At 40.1% G+C, this 19,054-nt stretch overlaps 2 protein-coding genes across 3 annotated transcripts; one reads left to right on the top strand and one right to left on the bottom strand.

Annotated features, from left to right (window-relative positions):
- Nucleotides 1-1,400: 1,400 nt before the first annotated feature.
- pmela (premelanosome protein a) lies at nucleotides 1,401-7,618 on the bottom strand. Of its 2 annotated transcripts, none has more exons than XM_068315392.1 (12): nucleotides 7,478-7,618; nucleotides 6,245-6,340; nucleotides 6,002-6,148; nucleotides 5,740-5,874; nucleotides 4,936-5,097; nucleotides 4,547-4,831; nucleotides 3,587-4,459; nucleotides 3,303-3,461; nucleotides 3,080-3,182; nucleotides 2,609-2,814; nucleotides 2,437-2,527; nucleotides 1,401-1,990 (listed from the first exon to the last, which is right to left on the bottom strand). In XM_068315392.1, the coding sequence occupies exons 1-12, from the start codon at nucleotides 7,533-7,535 to the stop codon at nucleotides 1,837-1,839; spliced, it is 2,469 nt and encodes an 822-aa protein (XP_068171493.1). In that variant the 5' UTR covers nucleotides 7,536-7,618; the 3' UTR covers nucleotides 1,401-1,836. The 2 variants fall into 2 exon arrangements, with proteins under 2 accessions (XP_068171493.1, XP_068171494.1); XM_068315393.1 differs by having other exon boundaries at nucleotides 3,303-3,458.
- A 4,780-nt stretch (nucleotides 7,619-12,398) lies between these two features.
- Nucleotides 12,399-18,788, top strand: cdk2 (cyclin dependent kinase 2). Its single transcript, XM_068314887.1, has 7 exons — nucleotides 12,399-13,049; nucleotides 14,685-14,762; nucleotides 14,851-14,971; nucleotides 15,099-15,269; nucleotides 16,732-16,833; nucleotides 16,927-17,130; nucleotides 17,885-18,788. The coding sequence occupies exons 1-7, from the start codon at nucleotides 12,934-12,936 to the stop codon at nucleotides 17,987-17,989; spliced, it is 897 nt and encodes a 298-aa protein (XP_068170988.1). The 5' UTR covers nucleotides 12,399-12,933; the 3' UTR covers nucleotides 17,990-18,788.
- Nucleotides 18,789-19,054: the final 266 nt, after the last annotated feature.

Genomic DNA, 19,054 nt, shown 5'->3' with positions numbered 1-19,054 from the left:
TGCGGATTCTATGTTCTTTGCTTTCACATTTTACATCTACAAAACCACAAAACATTAACTGATGCCAGTTATTCCTCTCTGCTACTGGAAGGTTATTATTACATCCAGCTTGAAAGCGGTGATGTTTGTAATTGTCAGTGTTTGTGTGTTCGTCCACCAAATATCTTCACAACCGTTGCAGATAGAAAGATGACACAAAAAGGCACATTACGCGGGCGGCAACAGGGATGAAAATGGGATGATGACCTTGATCTTGAAAAAACTAAGTCAAGGTTGAGTTTCAACTTTTGTACACTGAGGAACCAGATTAGCTAGAAAGACGAGGGACGAGGCCGGTGTAAGACCACAGATCAAAACACTAGCTTTGATCTAGTGACCTACCCTGAACTACTTTCATAGGTCAGGCTAAAAAAGTTTTTCTTTTATGATAGCAGATGAGGCCATGCCTCACCTGCCTCCCTTGACCGCACGTCACGTCACTGGAAGTAGGTGAGGGTAAATAGCGGGATGTTGCAGTCTCTGGCTGCCTTGTTTCCTCTTTTGCCTGACACTGTGTTTGAATCTGGAGTGACTAAAGCCGTTCCAACCTCATTACAATCATGATGTAAACAAAAACAAAAAACCAAACAAATAAATAAATACATAAGAAGGAAAAAAATGTAGCCACAAGAGGACACAAGCCAGTGTCTTATTGTGCCACTCCCAAGCCCGGATAAATATAGAGGGTTACATCAGGAAGGGCATCCGGCGTAAAACTTTTGCCAAATCAAACATGCGAATTAAACCTATGAGTTCCATACTGGATTGGTCGAGGCCTGGGTTAACAATGACCGCCATCGATGCTGTTGACCTGCAGGGTGGCGGGGGAAATTGGACTACTGTTGGTCGAAAAAGGAGAGGAGTAGAGTTTGTTCGTAGGAAGAGAGAGAAGAGGAATGCCAAGAGTATAGGACTGAGAGTAGGGACGTTGAATGCTGGAACTATGACAGGAAAAGGTAGAGAGTTGGTTGACATGATGCAGAGAAGGAAGGTAGACATACTGTGTGTCCAGGAGACCAGGTGGAAAGGTAGCAAGGCTAGAGGTTTAGGAGCAGGGATCAAGTTGTTCTATCATGGCGTAGATAGGAAAAGAAATGGAGTAGGAGTATTTTGAAGGAGGAGTTTGTTAGGAATGTCCTGGAGGTAAAAAAGAGTGTCAGATAGAGTGATGAGTCTGAAGCTAGAAATCGAAGGTGTGATGGTCAATGTTGTTAGTGGGTATGCTCCACAGGTAGGAGAGAAGAGGAAGACAGGGTTAGATGGAGGTAATTGATTCGCTGTGGCGACCGCTGAAGGGAAAAGCCGAAAGGAAAAGAAGAAGATGAAAAGGAAAAAAAATTAACACAAAGAAAACAGGTAGCAATGATGGAGTTTCAGTTTTATTTGTTTTAGGGTAGCAAACACAATAAGATTCTTTGATGCAAGTTATTTAAAATACATTGTGAAGAAACTGCAAAAGAATTTCTTAAGATTAATTTTCCAATTAGTGTGAGACAAAATAAAATAATTTATGGCTTTTATAAACTATACCAATGAATGAGTAACACTTCAGGCCAAAATGTTTATAAATTTCTTCTACAAATGTGTAACGTATGTCACCTTTTCATCAAACTATTGTTAAACGACAAACGAGTCTTTCTACACCTCAAACAAAAGTCTGATTCACTTTCTTTGATACTTAATTTTTTATGGTTTAACACATTGTCTTGGAGTTTCAGTACTATTTTAATTAGGTAATGACATGTGAAGCCAGTATTTTAACAGGTTTTATAGATGTTAAGTGCAGGATCTGATAATTCACACAATCCTTCCCTGAAGCAATGGTCGACTCTCTCCTGGTGACTGTCGGCTCAGCAGATTCCACAACAACAAAGGCACCGAGGTTACAGCTGACCTGCCTCCATTGGTGTCATCAGTGTCTTCACTCAGTGGCCGGTACTGCTTAAGCCTCCTGTTGGGAAACATGCAACAGGTGAGACAACTGACGAGGCAAGCGACAAAGTTAAACTGCGAATGGGATGTTCCTCATTGGAATGCATGAGCAGATACACTGTATGGCATCAAATAAAGGCCAAAATGTCACCAACAAATTAAACTATTAAAAGTTTGTTGCAGATTTTTTAAGGAAATACTTCATAATTGGTGAAAGATCACATTCATTATCTAAGATGCTGTTGTTTGTTTGACATAGTTTAATAAGTAGGTTTCATTTTTATCTGACTTTATTTTCCAGCAATTTAAAAATCTAAAAACATTTTTATTGAAAAGAAAAAAGGTTAGGAGAACATTTCATACATTGAAGCCACAATTAACAAGTTAGTATAATTAATGTGTAAATTACCATTTAAAATTTTCAATATAATTTTGGTAAATTAGATTATTAGAAGAGGTACTCACTTGTACATCAGCCCAATACAACAAATAACGCAGCTGAGAAACATGACACCCAGGATTATGGCTGCAGTTCCAGCTGGGGAGCCGCTGGAGGCTGGAAATTAAGAACATTTTACAAATGAGGGCAGATTGAATGGATTAAGTTCATCATATTAGCTTATTTTCTTCCACCCACCTACTGTTACACTGACTCTTGCGCTTGTCACAGCAAAACTGACATCATTGGTCAAAGAGACATTAAGGCAAAACACTCCAGAGTCATTAAAGAACTGCCGAAGGATCATCTGACAGTCTGGCGAGGGTGTTGCTGCATTACAGACTGTTTCCATCGGTGTGATACAGTCAGCATCTGAAATTACTGTGCAGACCTCGCTTGGCAAACTGAAATATGGAACAACAGACATGGTTACATGAAGAACATCATAAGTCTATGTTCTAGTCATAATGTTTCCTTTAGAAGTATGATGCATAATGAGCAATATCATAGTTTCTGTCACCTACATACAAAATAAATACATAACAATCAGGTAATTATGCATTAATTATGTCATCTGTAATCTACGCTACAATGCTACCTCACAGAATATTAATGACAGCACCACAACATTAATGTAATAATAGATGCTACCTGAATGTTACTGCTCACCTTCCCTGACAGGTAATAGTCACATCCACAGCATTCTGATCCAACTCAGTCGCCACTGACACGATGTTGGACACTTCTACAATCTCTACACTCTCAATGCCCTCTGAAGGATTGAAAGAGACACAGAGAGATTTCCCACTACTGAATCATCAAGCTTTACAAAAGAAGCAAAAAAACCCCAACAGTTTAAACTGCTATGATAATAAAAGCTGCATTAACTTACGAATAACTTCTACTGAGGTGGCGAGGGAGCCGTAGCGGTAGACCATGCAGTCAGCTGTCAGCTCTGGGGCTTGTCTTTTCACCACAATGACAGGAACCTCTGCTGGATCTGTTTCCACCTCTGTTTCACCTTCAGCTGGAATAGCTTCTTCATCACCTGCTGGTTGTAGGTGACAATTTAAAAACATATTGTAATATATATGTGTATATTATCATCATGCCCTTATAACAGTAATCATCTTTTGTTTTTACATAAGCTTATTGCAGCTGGCAGTAAATCCTCACCTGCAGGAGCTGCAGTAGCTGCTGCTTCATTTTCGGCTGCCTGTGCTTCAGCCTCAGGATCAGCTGGTGCTGCTTCATCTACAGCTGTGGTCTCAGTAATAGCCAGTGCTACAGCATTATCAACAGGAGGCTCTGTTACAACTTGGACAACTTCTCCTGCAGCATCAGCATCAGCCTCTTCCTCTGCAGCTGCTCCAGGAGCATCAGTGGTGTTTTCGGCAACCTCAGCTGCAGCTTCATCTCCCTCCGCAACCGGGGCAACTGAGGCTGTAGCATCAACCACGGGGACATTTTCTTCAGCTGGATCTGTCTCCACTGCAGTTTCATCTCCATCAGCTACGGTGGCATCATCTGCCTCCTCTTCAGCTGGAGGTGCAACAGAGGCCGCCGCTTCCTCTTCACCTGCTGCTGCTGCTTCAGCATCTGCTTCATCACTGGCAGTGTCCTCCTCACCTGCTGCTGCAGCATCTGCAACCTCAGTAGCAGTGTCTTCTTCACCTGCTGCTGCAGCATCTGCATCCTCAGTAGCAGTGTCTTCTTCACCTGCTGCTGCAGCATCTGCACCCTCAGTCACAGTGTCCTCCTCACCTGCTGCTGCTTCAGCATCTGCTTCCTCGGTAGCAGCATCCCCCTCACCTGCTGCTGCAGCATCTGCATCTCCGTCCGTAGCAGTATCTCCCTCTGGAGCAATAGGATTTTGTTCCTCTGGAACAACAGCTGTATCGACTCCTGCTGGTGCTACTGAAGCAACCTCTACTACCTCAGTGTCCGTGTCAATGATTGTTTCTCCATCTTCTGTGTTGGTGTCTGCTCCGGCTGGTGTGGCGGTGGAGTCTATCACGACCACAGCTGGAGCGGCGGAAGCAGGAACGACTGGAAAAAACAGTGGAAAGCATCTGAGCAAAAACTGTTTTCTGACATGAAAGATGAAAAAGACCATGTAAAGCTCTAAAGTCTCACCAGCAGTGGGGTTTCCACATCCGTTGGGTATGCTTGCCATGAGGACCACCTGGGGTTTGTAGTTCCCAACGGTGAGGTATGTGTGTGTGACAGTGAGGTCTCTGGAAATAAGAGTACCAGTACTGTCACCAAAGTCCCAGCTGAAGCTGATGTCAGCGTTGTTGAGGTATTGGCTGGGATCATGTAGCTTCACATTAAAAGCGATGGCTCGGTTCTGGATGAAGCTCTGGTCATTCTGGTTGATATCATTGACTTGGGAAAGTGATAAGGTGAAGGGGACCTGGTCTGAAGGGAGAAAAGATGCAAAGCTGTTAATATGAGGAATTGAAATCTAAACTGCTGCACGACCATTTTGTACAAGTTTGGGTAGACTCCGTGACATAGTTTACCTGTAATGGCGAAGACTGTGGAGGCATAGCCGAGAGGGATAAATTTATTCTTGCCACGGCAGTGATAGATGACAACCTCCATGCTGTAGGAGCCCAGAGAGACTTCATCTGTGCTGATAGAGAGGGAGGAGGACGGTCCACCCGCCACCTGCCAGTAACGCCCTTCAGAGGAGGAACATCGTGATTCCTTAGAGTGGTCCAATAATCACTACAAAATTATATCGTTCTTGCATTCTTGATTCTCCAGGAGTCACTTTCATCACCTAGTGCATGAGATGGTACTGTTTTTGTCTTGCTGTGGAAGAAAAAAGCCGCAAAATTGTGTGTATTTGGAAAAGTGCGGTAAAAACTAAAAGGATTCCATGTATCTGTGGTGAAAGTAAAAGGTTTTGTAAAGTCAAAACCAAAGAGGAAAAAGAAAAAAATACATCTGGATCCACTGTAATGCAAAATTTTTTGTTGATAACTCATTAACAGCTGATAATAAACACGTGATTGCACATGATTGGGGTTCCAGAGTCAAGCCACTTGGCAATGAGGATGTTCCTAGTAAAGCAACATCACCATGGCATCATCACAGCCTGTGTGAAACTTTATCTTCCCTGGCTCCAGGGGAGAAAGTCTGTTCTTTGTGTTCATGTCTGTTCAGCGAGTCATTTGTACTCACTGATGATTTTCTGTCTATGTCACTGTGACTTCTTCTGTTCTCATAATCAGTAACCTTAGCTGTAGCACCATCAAACCACCGCAGAACTGATAAAAGCTAAACATAGGCACAGGTTATTATGAAATGAAATTCCTTACCCCATGTCTTCCACACAAACACGTAACGGCTTTTCCTATTCTGGGTTCTGGTGAACGGTGTGCCATCAGGGAAAACTCCAGTCTGCATGGAGTCCTGGTCGGGATACACAGCCTGACCCTCCTGATACTGCTGACCTGGAAAATATGACAAATTCCATCTATAATTGACACATTCATAACTATAATTCTGTAGATCAGACAATAAAAAGTACTAGTTAAAAGAACCAAAGTTAGTGCGGCTTCACTGAGAATGTCATCTCACCATTAATCGTGCAGTTCCGAGCCCAGACCACCTGCCCATCAGAGCGCACCGTCTGGTTTGGAGGGAAGTTGAGATTAATAGAGAAGGTCGCTCTTGCTCCAGTCAGAGTTGGGCCGTCATTTTTCAGATCAAATGTTACTTCACCACCTACGAAGGAGATTAGACAGTTTAACACCTTTATATTGACTGGCAGAGAGAGTTCCATATTGTTAATGTTTTTAGAAACAGAGGAGAGAGCCTCACCAGACCAACAGTTCCTGAATCTCAGGTCCCCATCCTTCCACACCGGGTACATACGTGAGTTCCATGACCGGTAACGGGTAAATTTACTTTTTGGCTCTGTACAGAAGATTAAGACTCTTCAGGAAGAGAGGCTTATTCGTGTAGATCATGTTTGTTTGTTACATATAAGTTGAGTGATATTCTATAATTATAATAGATATACCGGCAATTTCTGGATGATGTTTGAGGAGATTTTGCACATAATGTTCGAGATGCTTACGTAAATGCCGGCAGGTTAGCATTGGTGGTAGTGAGGAGGGGTGAGGAGGGGTGAGGAGTGTCTGTGTTCTAGGCGCTGGGAGTCACACGACCTGAAATCCCCCCCAATCCTTTTCATGTGACTCTCAGCTGAGCTGCAGCATCAGTAATCCTAGTGAGAGGAACCTGGAACCCAGACAACTGGCTCGCTTGGTTTTCTCCCAGCTATTTTGTGCCTGTGCGTGTGCGTGTGCGTGTGCGTGTGCGTGTGCGTGTGTGTGTGTGTGTGTGTGTGTCTGTGTGTGCATGCCCCAAATTGCATGAAATTCCCTTACAACACCACCAATACCACAGCTAATTGTTAATTACTGTATTTTCTTCACGCTGTGCCTATTGGCATAAAATGAATTTGAAACCACTTTTTAGGCAAAGTAAATTTTCTTTTAATTTTTTTTCACTAACTCAACACTCAGAACAGGCTTGTAGTTGTTTGGAAATGTTTTGATTTAAATTAGTCACAGAGAATAAATATATGCACTGACCCCTGCTGCTGTTTGAGTGTGTTGGTGTGAAGTTCTTGACTTTGTTGTTACTAAAATCTGAACTCCTATGACTTAAAACTTAAAACTGTTTAATTTTTTTCAAACAAAGGGAAGAATTACACTGTTGGGTTCAAATAAATGGTACCTTTAATGTTCCTTTTTTTTTTTTTACCCTAAAATGAAATTGAGAGCATATAGTTTCACTGAGAACAAATTTGTTTTAAACAAGTTGCTTTCTGCTGTTAAAAAACAACAACTCTGCAATAAATATTAAATAAGGAAATAGATGTGTATAATTATTGTCTATTTAGAAATTCACCCATCGCTCAAGTTATATTCCTCACAGAAAACAAACATAAGACTACATCCCCAACTCAAACCAGTCATGGACATCAACAATGTACATAACGTACAGTACATTATTATACATACATCATTGTAACAATGTACTCACGTGTTGCAGTGGCAGACACAAGGGCCAAAACCAGCATTGCCAGTTTCAGAGTCGTCATCCTGTGTTTGGTTTTGTGTTTCCTCTGTCTGAGCCCCAATCCTCACCCAGAAGTCCTGAACCCCAGCACAATCCCAGAGTGGAATCTCATTTCTCTCTTTTAAAGAAAGCCTCAGACTTGAATTACCATAAAATTTCTACTCACGTCTGACATCACTGGGAGTCGACAAACTGGCCCCACCCCTTCTGAAGTTGAACACATATGGCTGTTATTTAGTTAACTAAAGTTGGTTTTGACAGACTCTATTGTGTTTGACTGTAAACTTTGGTGACTTTTTTAAACAATATACTTATCACATATTTAAGACAAAGCAAAAGTATAATACAAACTAGAATGAATGCAGTCACAGACTGCAACATCCCACGACACCCCAAAATTTTACCCTGACCTACTTGCATAGATCAAAGATCAAAGCTAGTGCTCTGTCCTACTGTTATTGATTGAAGCACTAGCTTTGATCTATGGTCTTACTCACACTGGCCTTCTTCCTCGTCTTTCTATCTTATCCAGTTCCACATGCAAATGAAGGGATAGATAGATGGACGGACGGACGGACGGACGGACGGACGGACGGACGGACGGACGGACGGACAGACGGACAGACAGACAGACAGACAGACAGACAGACAGACAGACAGACAGACAGACAGACAGATAGATAGATACTTTATTAATCCCGGAGGAAATTGTACATATCCACTGCTCAGGCATTATATACCGAATAAATACTGGATAAACACCAAGAGAAAAAGAAACACTGACATCACAGTGGTGTGTGATGTAGATAAGAGCTGTGAGCAAAGCTCGAGTCATGCATGCTTTTGACATATGACCTTACAACTATTCAGGCTTAAGAGTCACGAGCTCAGAGTCAGGATGGCAGATCAATAGCATTCTTTTATTTCTTTGACCTCCTCTCAGCATCCTGCTGTCTACCCCAGGCAGCAACATCTCTTAGAATACGTGCTTTCAGAAATACCAGCTGCTTATTTTATGAGCCTTATGCTCTGTCATGGGCCAAAGTTTCATTGAAATGAAGACAGAATTTCATTTAATGGAATGACCTGATAATGGATGTGTCACATTATTAAATATAAATGTTTTGCTTCAATTCAACAACTGTTACTTCTGTTTTTCTACTTCACTTCAAGCATTGTATACTTTCAAATAGGACAGATATTATCTCTATCACTAATATCTCTCAATTCATGATTCATGTTTTCTCTGTTCTATAGATTTGGAATATGGAAAAACATTTAAATTTGTGATGTGGTCCACCAATCTGTTATCCATAATAAAGCTAATATGATGTTGACATGCACCGTGTATACTTCATTACAACATAAAGAGTGATGCAATATGAAAGCGGTTGCAGAACAAGGTTCTTAACAGAGCATTGGTCTGCTTTTCATAGCAGTGGATTTAGCCTGTTTTTAGTTCCTGTGACTACAATCTCAATTCCAAATATGAAATGTGGACTTGTGAAAACCAAACCATCAGTTTCAGATCATTCTGGGCTCAGGATGCTGTTGTAGATCATTTTAGAGTCTTGCAGGATAGAACAATGTCCAAAGTGTCCCAGAGCCAATGCACTTTGTAGAATCACGTCAGTTTTCAATGCAGTGAAGTTTTGCGGGGTCGAAGGTCATAGGCATTAAGTGGTGATGATATTATGGACTCTAGATAAAATTATTGAAATCCTTCCAGTTGTTTGTTTAACCTCTTCACTTATGGAGTGGTCCATGTAGGTGCGTATAAAAATTCTACAATTATGGGTTTTTTGTTGCCCCCTTCTCAAAGTTTTAAGACATGTTCAAACATATGTTTAAAAAAATATATTTTACAGAAATGTATCAAGTTGATGAGGTGTTAGATTTTTTCTTCAATTTAACTGAATTTCAAAAATAATCAGGAAATGATAAAAAATAATAATAATCCATTTAGTTTTACAGAGCTGAGAAATTTTGAAATCCATTGAGCAACTAAAATTTTAAATAAAAATAAAAATAACTAAATAACTAAATAATAAATAATTATAAGTAAAACAAGAAGCAAATACAAGTAATAATATTGAATATACTAAAATATAATCTATATCATATTATATATTATTTATGACATATAAAATAATAATAATGATCTGCTACGATAGATAAGGTGGTTCGGAAGATGAATGAATAAATGAATAATAATAATAATAATAATAATAATAATAATAATAATAGTAATAATGTGCAGAATTTGCATGTTCTCTCCGTGTCTGCGTGGGTTCTCTCCGAGTTCTCCGGCTTCCTCCTGCCTCCAAAAACATGCACTTCAGGTTAAGTGGCCGGCTTCAAAGTGTTTGCAAGTATGAGTGGGTGCGTGCATGTTTGTCTGTCTCTGTCTGGCATTGCGCCCCGATTTCCCCCCCCCCCACACCCAAGCCAGCTAGGATAGGCTCAAGATCCCCGCGACCCACTACGGTGGACAAAGCAGAAGAAAATCTTCTTTTCCTTTCGGCTTTTCCCTTCAGGGGTTGCCACAGCGAACCAGTTGCCTACATTTAACCCTGTCTTCTGCATCCCCTTCTCTCTCATCCTCTTCTCTCGGAAGAAGATGAACAAATGAATAATACAAGTAAAAATAAGTAAGATAAAAACAAAAAAAATACTTATTTTACCAATTAAAACCATCAACAATGTGGAAAACATAAATAACAATGAAGTCATCAGAGAATAGGTTATGAACTGAGCCTAATGGTGGTTTTCCCTGTGCAGTTGTCTCAAGCCTGTGCGACCATTAACTGTACTTTGTGTGACCCCTCATGTGCTAACAGAACAGTTCCGGGGGAAATACGGTAAATTCTTTCCCATCTGAGCAACAAACAACAATTAACAGTTGATCATGAGCTTCTCAATGTGTTAGTACCATCTAGTATGTCTTAATTTTTTTAAATTCCAGAATTATCACGGAACTCAGTCCTTTGTCATTTTTGAAACATTGAAAATTAAAAGAAAAACATTGGGAATTTTACAGAATTGCTCCTGGATTTAGTAACTTTGGGACTATGTCACAGAATGCATGAATCTGATTGTATTTTTGTGGTTTAATGTGAAATAATAAATAATTCCACATTTCTCTAAGACAAAAAAATTTAACATTCACAAATCAGAAAATAATTTCATTCATATGAAACTGCCACCCTAAATATGTTTTGAAAAGTGAAGTTTAGGGTTATGTTAGTGGTAATGTATTCAATTGCAAATATACATTTACTGTCATCATTCAAAGTCTCAGGTGCAGTTAATTTTTGAAGTGCAGTGTAATACTGTATAATAATAATGGAAAACAGGTCTGATTGATGAAATTAACTCTAGCAGTGTTTTTTTTTCAATCAGAAAGGAAACTGAGAGGCTATATGATGTGATTGTGATTAGTTCGATACTTCAAACTATGTATGAAGTACTGTATGTTTTTCAATAGTTTACAAGATGAGAAAAAGCTTTTCACTTCTATTTTTTTGAGTTTTTACAGTTCTCAACTGAATCTTACGGAAGCGTAGAGCTGCCAGACCAAGAAAATAAAAACCAGGACGTATCACGTTATTTCGTGATAAGATGTTATGTTGAGATGATGGAGCTTGTATCCATGCAGCCGGCCGTGTCCCTCCAGCTCATCAATGAGGAAAGACGCTACCTCAAGAGGGTCCGACTCGTTTTTCCTCCGGTATAGCCCCATCTTTTTCAAATGTCGTCTTAGGGTACGCATGCTTATATAAATTTCATCCACGGAGCCCAATAACTGTAAAATCTCACCATGTCTCAAGCCAAGCATGAAATATAATTCAATGGCATCATGTAAAGGAGCCATGATTTACTGATGGCCAGCAGACAGTAAATAAAACCACTTTGAAAAAGTCGTATCACGAAATAACGTGATACATATCACGAAATAATGTGATACGTATCACGAAATAACGTGATACTATCATGAAATAACATGATACGTATCACGAAACAACGTGATACGTCCCGGTTTTTATTTTCTTGGTCTGGCAGCTCTACGCTGCCGTAGAATCTCAATGAACAGTCTATGTTTGTTTTTAACTTTGTTCTACCTTGTCATTCCTACTCTATAATTCATATTCATTATTGTTATTGATCCAAAGCTGTTTATATCAATCCACTGGACTTTAAGAAAGGTTTTTGAAGAAGTTTCACCTCACATCCAAGAGGCTTCTTCATTTCTGGTGGTGGCTGGTGAAGAAGCTGAGGAAACTGAACTGAAAAAGCCTCTTGGATTAGAGGTGAAACGTCTTCAAGAAACTTTCTTTCTTTTTATTATTATTATTATTATTATTATTATTATTATTATTATTATGAGTAGTAGTAGTAGTAGTAGTAGTAGTAGTAGTAGTAGTAGTAGTAGTAGCGGTGATTTGTTTAATTATTTTCAATCTGCAACATAAGTTGCATCTGAAACATACATCAAATATGGTGCAGAAAAGTGAGCTTGACAATATTCTCTTCTGAAATGTAGCTGTATTAAACAACAGAAAATGGAAATACTTATTTCTTTTATAATGTGCCATTGTGATTTGTAATATCGTTTAAGAACTTTGTGTTCACTGTGCTTTGTAATAATCGTGAAAACATGTGAATACGTATATCACTTTTTCTCTCTTATCAATATCAATATCCTAATATTGATTACAGTACAGGGGGACACATGGAGCATGTATTGCCCGCCCACTCTGCATCTGATTGGTTTATCTGGATTTTGCTGCCCTATCATGTTCCTTGCTGTCTTTTCGGTCCTGTCGTTGCTGTCGTTTGACGGAACACGAGAGGTTCGTTCGTTCTGTTCTATGTGTCATCCCGGTACAACATGGCTCCATTTCTTAGGGCTTTAGAACTGTAGACAGTGAAATCTACGGTTTAAACCAGAGTGTAATTACCGTGTTTATAAATCGGGATTTTACTCCCACAACGTTTTCCAAGGAAAGGGCTTTTGAAGCGCCAACCCATCCCGGGGAAGATACCGCTCGCCTCCATTTGTCGGTGTACCCTGTGTCTGAAACAAACGCTCCCTTGATAGCGCGGGAAATGCTTCTATATCGTTTCACTGTGTGCCACAGTGGAGCATCCGCCACGCTAATCTACGTATCATGCAGTTATCCCGACCAACGTTTGCCAGTTCGAGCTGACTTTGGAAAGTTTAACGTTATCCTCGGGGGGACTCCTGCCAACAGCCGGTTGCGTTGTTAGACCAGGCTAACGCAGCATTAATTATATGTCGGTCAAACCACTCGTTAACGTTTGTTCCTATAGCCACCGAGCAGTTAGCCCACACACAAAGGAGGTAGTCTTGCTAACCAGCTAAACGACCAACAACCTCGCTACTGGTTTATCAAGAGATGGATTCATTTCAGAAGGTTGAAAAGATAGGAGAAGGGACGTATGGAGTGGTTTACAAAGCCAAGAACAAAGTCACCGGAGAAACTGTTGCTCTAAAGAAAATCCGGCTAGAGACGTAAGTTATGATTGTTGGCCAACATCAGGCCCAAATAACAGTATTGGAGTCACCAGATGCTTCAACTTCGGATGCAATGAAGCAGTAAAGTTAATTCCTCATGTTCAACGGCAGAAAAACATATTGTAAATTTTACACACGTCGTTTACATATTATCCTGCAGATAGATCGTAAACTGGTCGATATTCCTTCAAAACATGATGCTTGGGACGTTTCAAAAGAAGTAATAGAATGACTTCGTAGAGACCAGAGCTCCTGTGATGAATCTGGAGTCACAGGAACCCAGTAAGATAATTAAAAAATGCTGTTAAGTATTAAGAGTTTTTGACTGTCCAACCTCATCCAACATCGGTGACCTGAAGTTGGTGCAGCGACACAGTGGTTGGGCGTCTGTCTGTGACTGTACTGAGATGAACTGGTCTCACCTGTCGGAGTTATATTCCACTTGTTGCTCACTGCCAAACAAAAACCCATCACAGTTAGTCTTTTGCAGAAACCTGTGTTGCATGTTTGTGTTTTATTTAATAGTGGGATTTAGTGTAGAAAAACAAACGCTGTTGGACCTGCATTACTACTTGTTCATTCTTTTGAAATATGTCTGCCGGATGATTTCCTGTCCTTCAGCAGGTGGCACCAGTAACTCGTCTCTAGAGTTTTCCGACCTTTGTATCAGACTAAAGGAAGTCCAGGCTCTGCTGGATATGTTTGCATTACTGGCAGTAATGGTGCACTGATAGTGTATATATTCAGGGGCTGTAAGATGCACAACTTTGTATATAGGAGTGTCTTATACATTTTGCATCACATGCTCCATATTAGCTTTTAATAATTTTTAATAAGTAATAAAAATTAAGAAATAAAATGACCCGTCTGTAGTATAAAGTATGTTAAGTAGTCAGGCTTTAGTATGTCACTCATCCGCACCGATTGCAGCTGCAATCTCATTGTGATCAGTCTGATTGATTTGGGATTAATTGGATGAAATCTTTATAGGTAATGTCTAAAATTGTTTTTCCATTCAAATCTCACAAAAATCTTTCAGGTCTGACCAAATTGTAAACCTTATTTTTCAAAAAAAAAAAAAAATCAGTTCTGAAATGTAACAAAGGATCATTTGTGGGTAGCGCTGTCGCCGCATAGAAGGAAGGTTCCGGGTTTGAGTCCCGCTCTGTGTGGAATTTGCATGTTTTCCCCATGTCTGCATGAAGTTTTTTTGGGTTCTCCTGCTTCCTCCCATCTTCAGATGCACTTCAGGTTATTGTAATTGGTCATTTCAAATTATTTGTAGATTTGAGTGTGTTTGTTTGTCTTTCATGTGGCTCTGGGGTGCACCGGTGTAGGGCCTGGAGTGTACCCAGTCTCTCGCCCCAACTCCGTTGGGAGACGCTCCAGCAATCCTGTGGCCCGCGACAGTGGAAGAAGCATTTCATGAAAATGAATGTTCATTCAGATGAAATGAAAACAAAACAGGAGCGCAATTTTAAATTCTTTGAGTGTATTTATGCCACTATAGGCAGCTGATTGCAGAACTCTGGTCGTGATTCCCCAGTGAAATGCAAAAATGGTGACATTTTGATAATGTACGATTAGAGGATTAACTTCATTGTGAATGAACTAGGCTTGTGTTTCTCTTAGGGAAACAGAAGGAGTCCCCAGCACTGCCATTAGAGAAATTTCACTTCTCAAAGAATTGAGTCACCCAAATATTGTCAAGTAAGTATCTTAATGTTCAATCATTGAACTGAATCCTGCTTGTGGAGTCGTCAGTTGTTAATCTATCGTTTGCATTAAAATGTTTCAGACTGCGGGATGTCATCCACACGGAGAACAAACTCTACCTCGTGTTTGAGTTCCTTCACCAGGATCTGAAAAAGTTCATGGACTCGTCCTCCGTCACTGGCATCCCACTGCCTCTGGTGAAGGTAAACCCTTAGCTGGATTTACAAATCCAACTTGGTTTTCAAGACATCAAGAATAATTGATGGTGAATTTTCACTTGACTCACCTGTTTGTTTGTTGTTGTTTTTTTGTTGTTTTTTTTGTCTGTAGAGTTATCTTTTCCAGCTTCTGCAAGGCCTGTCCTTCTGCCACTCTCACAGGGTTCTTCATCGAGATCTGAAGCCCCAGAATCTCCTCATCAACGCCCAGGGGGAGATCAAGCTTGCTGACTTTGGCCTGGCGAGAGCCTTTGGGGTGCCTGTTCGCACATACACGCATGAGGTAGCGTTACATGATTAGTGCAAAATCCCCAAAACACCTTGAAGGAATCATTTTCGGAGTAAGGAATTACATTTTGTGTCCTCAGAAAATGTGTTGTCAGCCCAAACTCAATACAGTGGTACCTTTACTTACAAACGCCTCAACAGGAAAATATTGCCTCTTGTTACGAAAGAAATTTCTGGATACGAAAGGTAAAAATACAGTATGGGCTGCTACTCGCAGCTCCCAAAGGTTCCTGAACGCAACATTCTTACAGCTGCTTTACCATTGGCTAATACCTAGCATCTTCCTGGCATCCCATTGGCTAAGAAGGACCTGTGTGTAGCTAGATAAGTGTCTATGCAGCGTCCTCATCATTCGTCCCTCGACCCATAAGGTGTTCTGATAGTTTTACGGAAATAATGTGCGAATGGCCTCATGAAGGAGGATTCAGGCGAGGGAAAGTCGGTGAAAGAACACCGGGAGTTTAAGGCATTGCGTGGGTGGTTTGAGAAGTTCAAAAGGAGGACTGGAATCCACTCTGTTGTTCGGCATGGTGAGGCAAGTAGCGCATGAACTAAAGAGGGTAAAAAACGATGAGGACAGCAGTTAAAAGGTAAATGACCATCATTTTATTCTTTACTCTATTTTTTGTTTTTTACATTATGCACAACTCTCATTATTGTGTAATAATCTAATTGTAACATGTATTTGTTACATGTTTTGATGCATTTTTATGCTTTCTATAACATTTACTGTATGTCTGAATTTTGGGGGCTTGGAATGGATTTGGGCATTTGCATGGAAAACGCGTCTCTACTTACAAAATGTTCTACTGAAGAAATTCCTTCCAGAACCAATTAATTTCATATAAGTAGAGGTACCACTATAATTAAATGATAAAATCCACTCAAATCTTTTTTAGAATAAAATATATTTAAATTATTTTTTTTATTTAATTTTTTTTTAGCAGTTTATATGAAATAGTGTTCTGCAAATCATTTTGATGAGCCGTTTCTGGTTTGCTGTACACGTATCAACATGGAACCAATAAAAATCAACGTGGTACTGAATGTGATCCAGGAGCACTTACAGCCTCTGATGAAACAGCATCATCAGTAAACTGCAGACATTGCTTGACAGAAGGCCTACTCTCGTTTATCGGTCTCGTACGTCGTTGACAGGTCGACATCACTAAGTGCAGCGTCTCGTCTCTCGCTGTGTGTTGCCACAACAATCTTGTAAAGTGATTTGGGGATCAGTGAAATAAAAAGTAGAGAGGAATGTGAAATGATGGAAACAAAGTGTCTCACACCTCCACACATTTAGTTTAAATTGACTAACACTGGGTTTTCATAACCATGACTTTTTGATATACGTGTAACTAAACAGAAGTGTTTCAAAAGGATTTTGTTCAAAATTTGTTTAGTTTTTTTACCCTTGACCACTCTTCCTGTTCCATTCGTTCCTTTCTTGTTCACAGGTGGTAACACTTTGGTACAGAGCACCAGAAATCCTCCTGGGCTGTAAATACTACTCCACAGCTGTCGACATCTGGAGTCTGGGCTGCATCTTTGCTGAAATGGTATTTCACTCAGTTCCATCTTGAACAACAGGCTCTGCTGTGAGAAAGGAGCATCAAACATGGAATCCCTGTCTTCACTGTCCTGTTGCATAGGTCACCAGGAGGGCCTTGTTCCCAGGCGACTCAGAGATCGATCAGTTGTTTAGAATCTTCCGCACCCTGGGAACACCTGATGAGACCGTGTGGCCCGGAGTCACGTCAATGCCCGACTACAAACCGTCATTCCCCAAATGGGCTCGGCAGGATTTAGCAAAAGTGGCACCGGTTCTGGAGGAAGATGGGAGAGAACTACTTGGTGTAAGAACATTAGTGCTTTGTTCATATACCTGTATTCATTAAGCTATAATTACTGGTGCGTGTGTTAAGCTTGGGTCAGACGAGTCTTGAATCCATCTGATTTCACTCCAATTCATCCTGACAATCAGAGGACAAAACCCTGCCATTGATTGATTAGAATGCACAGCCGGGATTATCTAGCTGTCAGGCATTAACGTATCCTGGTGACACCTCCCAGTCTCACCAAGGACAATCTGAGCTCAATAATTTATCTTCGTTGAGATCACAAAAAGCTATGAGATTGGAGTGGATTAAATAAAAAATTGAAGCCGGTTTAAAGCAGTAATTCAGCAGAATGCATGACTTTGGACCTGGTGATTGTTTTCACTCTGCTAATTGTGTTCTTGATAAATCTATTACTAATTTCTACCATCCTCATAGACCAGGGGTGAGCAAACTTTTTGACTGATGGGCCGCACAGAGTTCTAAAATTTGACAGGTGGGCCAGTTGAGAAGCAGATGGATGGAGTGTTTATTTGTACAAATGCAAATCACATGTAAAAACCATTGTATAAAAGGTTTTGGTCTTTAACAAGCAGCAAAGCCTACATATGCAAGGCATATTATAAAAATAATTTTACAACTGCATCTATTTCCTAAAATTATGTAGTTTAAACAAGTTTAGCGGGCCGGATTACAAAGCCTGAGGGGCCGTAGTTGGTCCACATGTCGTACCTTGTGACTTTATCTCTGAATTCAGTTTTTCCCTTTTCAGGAAATGCTGAATTATGACCCAAACAAAAGATTATCAGCCAAATACGCCCTCGTCCATCGATTCTTCCGTGATGTCACCATGCCAGTCCCTCATCTTAGACTCTGAGTCGGACCAAACATCGAGCTTCATTCATCCCAACAGTGTTGAGCAATAAGGACGCCTCGTGTCGTTTCCTGTCCAGGACCGGAACGGGCAGAAATAGGCGACACTACAGGATACACAGAATTCTATTATTCATATTTGTTAATACATAAAAGACAGATTTCTGACTGACTTTAAATGTTTTTCAGCCATGATGTCACAATAGTTATAAACATTTTACTGTAATTTTCAGTATAATTATTTGGCATATTTATTTGCAAATGCCATTTTGATGTAAATGTTATTGCCATTGGTGAGCGAGAGAAGGAAAAAGTTCCCACTTTTAATGCTATTTTGGTTTTAGGATGTCTGAAGTGAATAGTGTAGTTGTTGGAGTCCAGTAGGAATAGGTTTTGGGGATAGTGCAAATAACAGATGTCAGGCTTTGGAAGACTGAGCTGAAGAGATGTAGAGGCCACAAAAAAGGAGTCAGCCAGTTTGAAACAGTGGCGCTAAGAATATTTTTATCTTATAATTGTGTTCTTTCAGATTGACTGTGTTGTAGGTAAATTCAAAATTTGGGTGTAATGTGTCTCGAGTAATTTTAAAGTCGCACTTTTTGGTTGATAGAAACATTTTCTGGTTAATGGGATGGACAGGATTGCTCTCCAAACTGAATAGTTGTACATACGGCTATACAAACGTTCCATGTTATAATTCAGGTTTTACAGAATTTAATGTGCAGATGCATCTTTCTTCTGATTTTATTCAAACTAAACTTTTTATGAATGTTGTTTATTTACAATAAAAAAATATACTTGTTTAAATAACCTGCTATTTTTTGGTTTGCTGTTCAGCTGCTGCCTTTGAGGGTTGAAGGAAGGTTTCCTTCAGTGAAACAATTGATGTCAGGTATGTTATGAGGTTCAAATACCTCATAATAAATCAGGCATCATTAAGTCAATACTATCACACCTCAGTAATCTCTGGCTACGCCAACAGAAGCCAGAAGAACTTCAATGTCTGATTTGAGTGTAGAATGACATCAAAAAGATGATGGCTGGCTTTCTGGAATATGTTGGACCTTGG

Source organism: Antennarius striatus, chromosome 5 (genome assembly GCF_040054535.1).
Source record: "Antennarius striatus isolate MH-2024 chromosome 5, ASM4005453v1, whole genome shotgun sequence".
Lineage (NCBI taxonomy): Eukaryota > Metazoa > Chordata > Actinopteri > Lophiiformes > Antennariidae > Antennarius > Antennarius striatus.
Note: the sequence above shows the minus strand (reverse complement) of the source record. Positions and strands in the feature narration are given on the sequence as shown.

Excerpts from the sequence above, each read along its gene's own strand:
- pmela (XM_068315392.1), bottom strand. The coding sequence starts at position 7,535 with ATGACGACTCTGAAACTGGCAATGCTGGTTTTGGCCCTTGTGTCTGCC. Across the intron at positions 4,832-4,935 it reads CACAGTCTTCGCCATTACAG|ACCAGGTCCCCTTCACCTTA; the intron begins GTAAACTATGTC and ends TTCTCCCTTCAG. Across the intron at positions 1,991-2,436 it reads TGTATTGGGCTGATGTACAA|GAGGCTTAAGCAGTACCGGC; the intron begins GTGAGTACCTCT and ends GTTTCCCAACAG.
- cdk2 (XM_068314887.1), top strand. The coding sequence starts at position 12,934 with ATGGATTCATTTCAGAAGGTTGAAAAGATAGGAGAAGGGACGTATGGA. Across the intron at positions 14,763-14,850 it reads AGTCACCCAAATATTGTCAA|ACTGCGGGATGTCATCCACA; the intron begins GTAAGTATCTTA and ends AAAATGTTTCAG. Across the intron at positions 14,972-15,098 it reads TCCCACTGCCTCTGGTGAAG|AGTTATCTTTTCCAGCTTCT; the intron begins GTAAACCCTTAG and ends TTTTGTCTGTAG.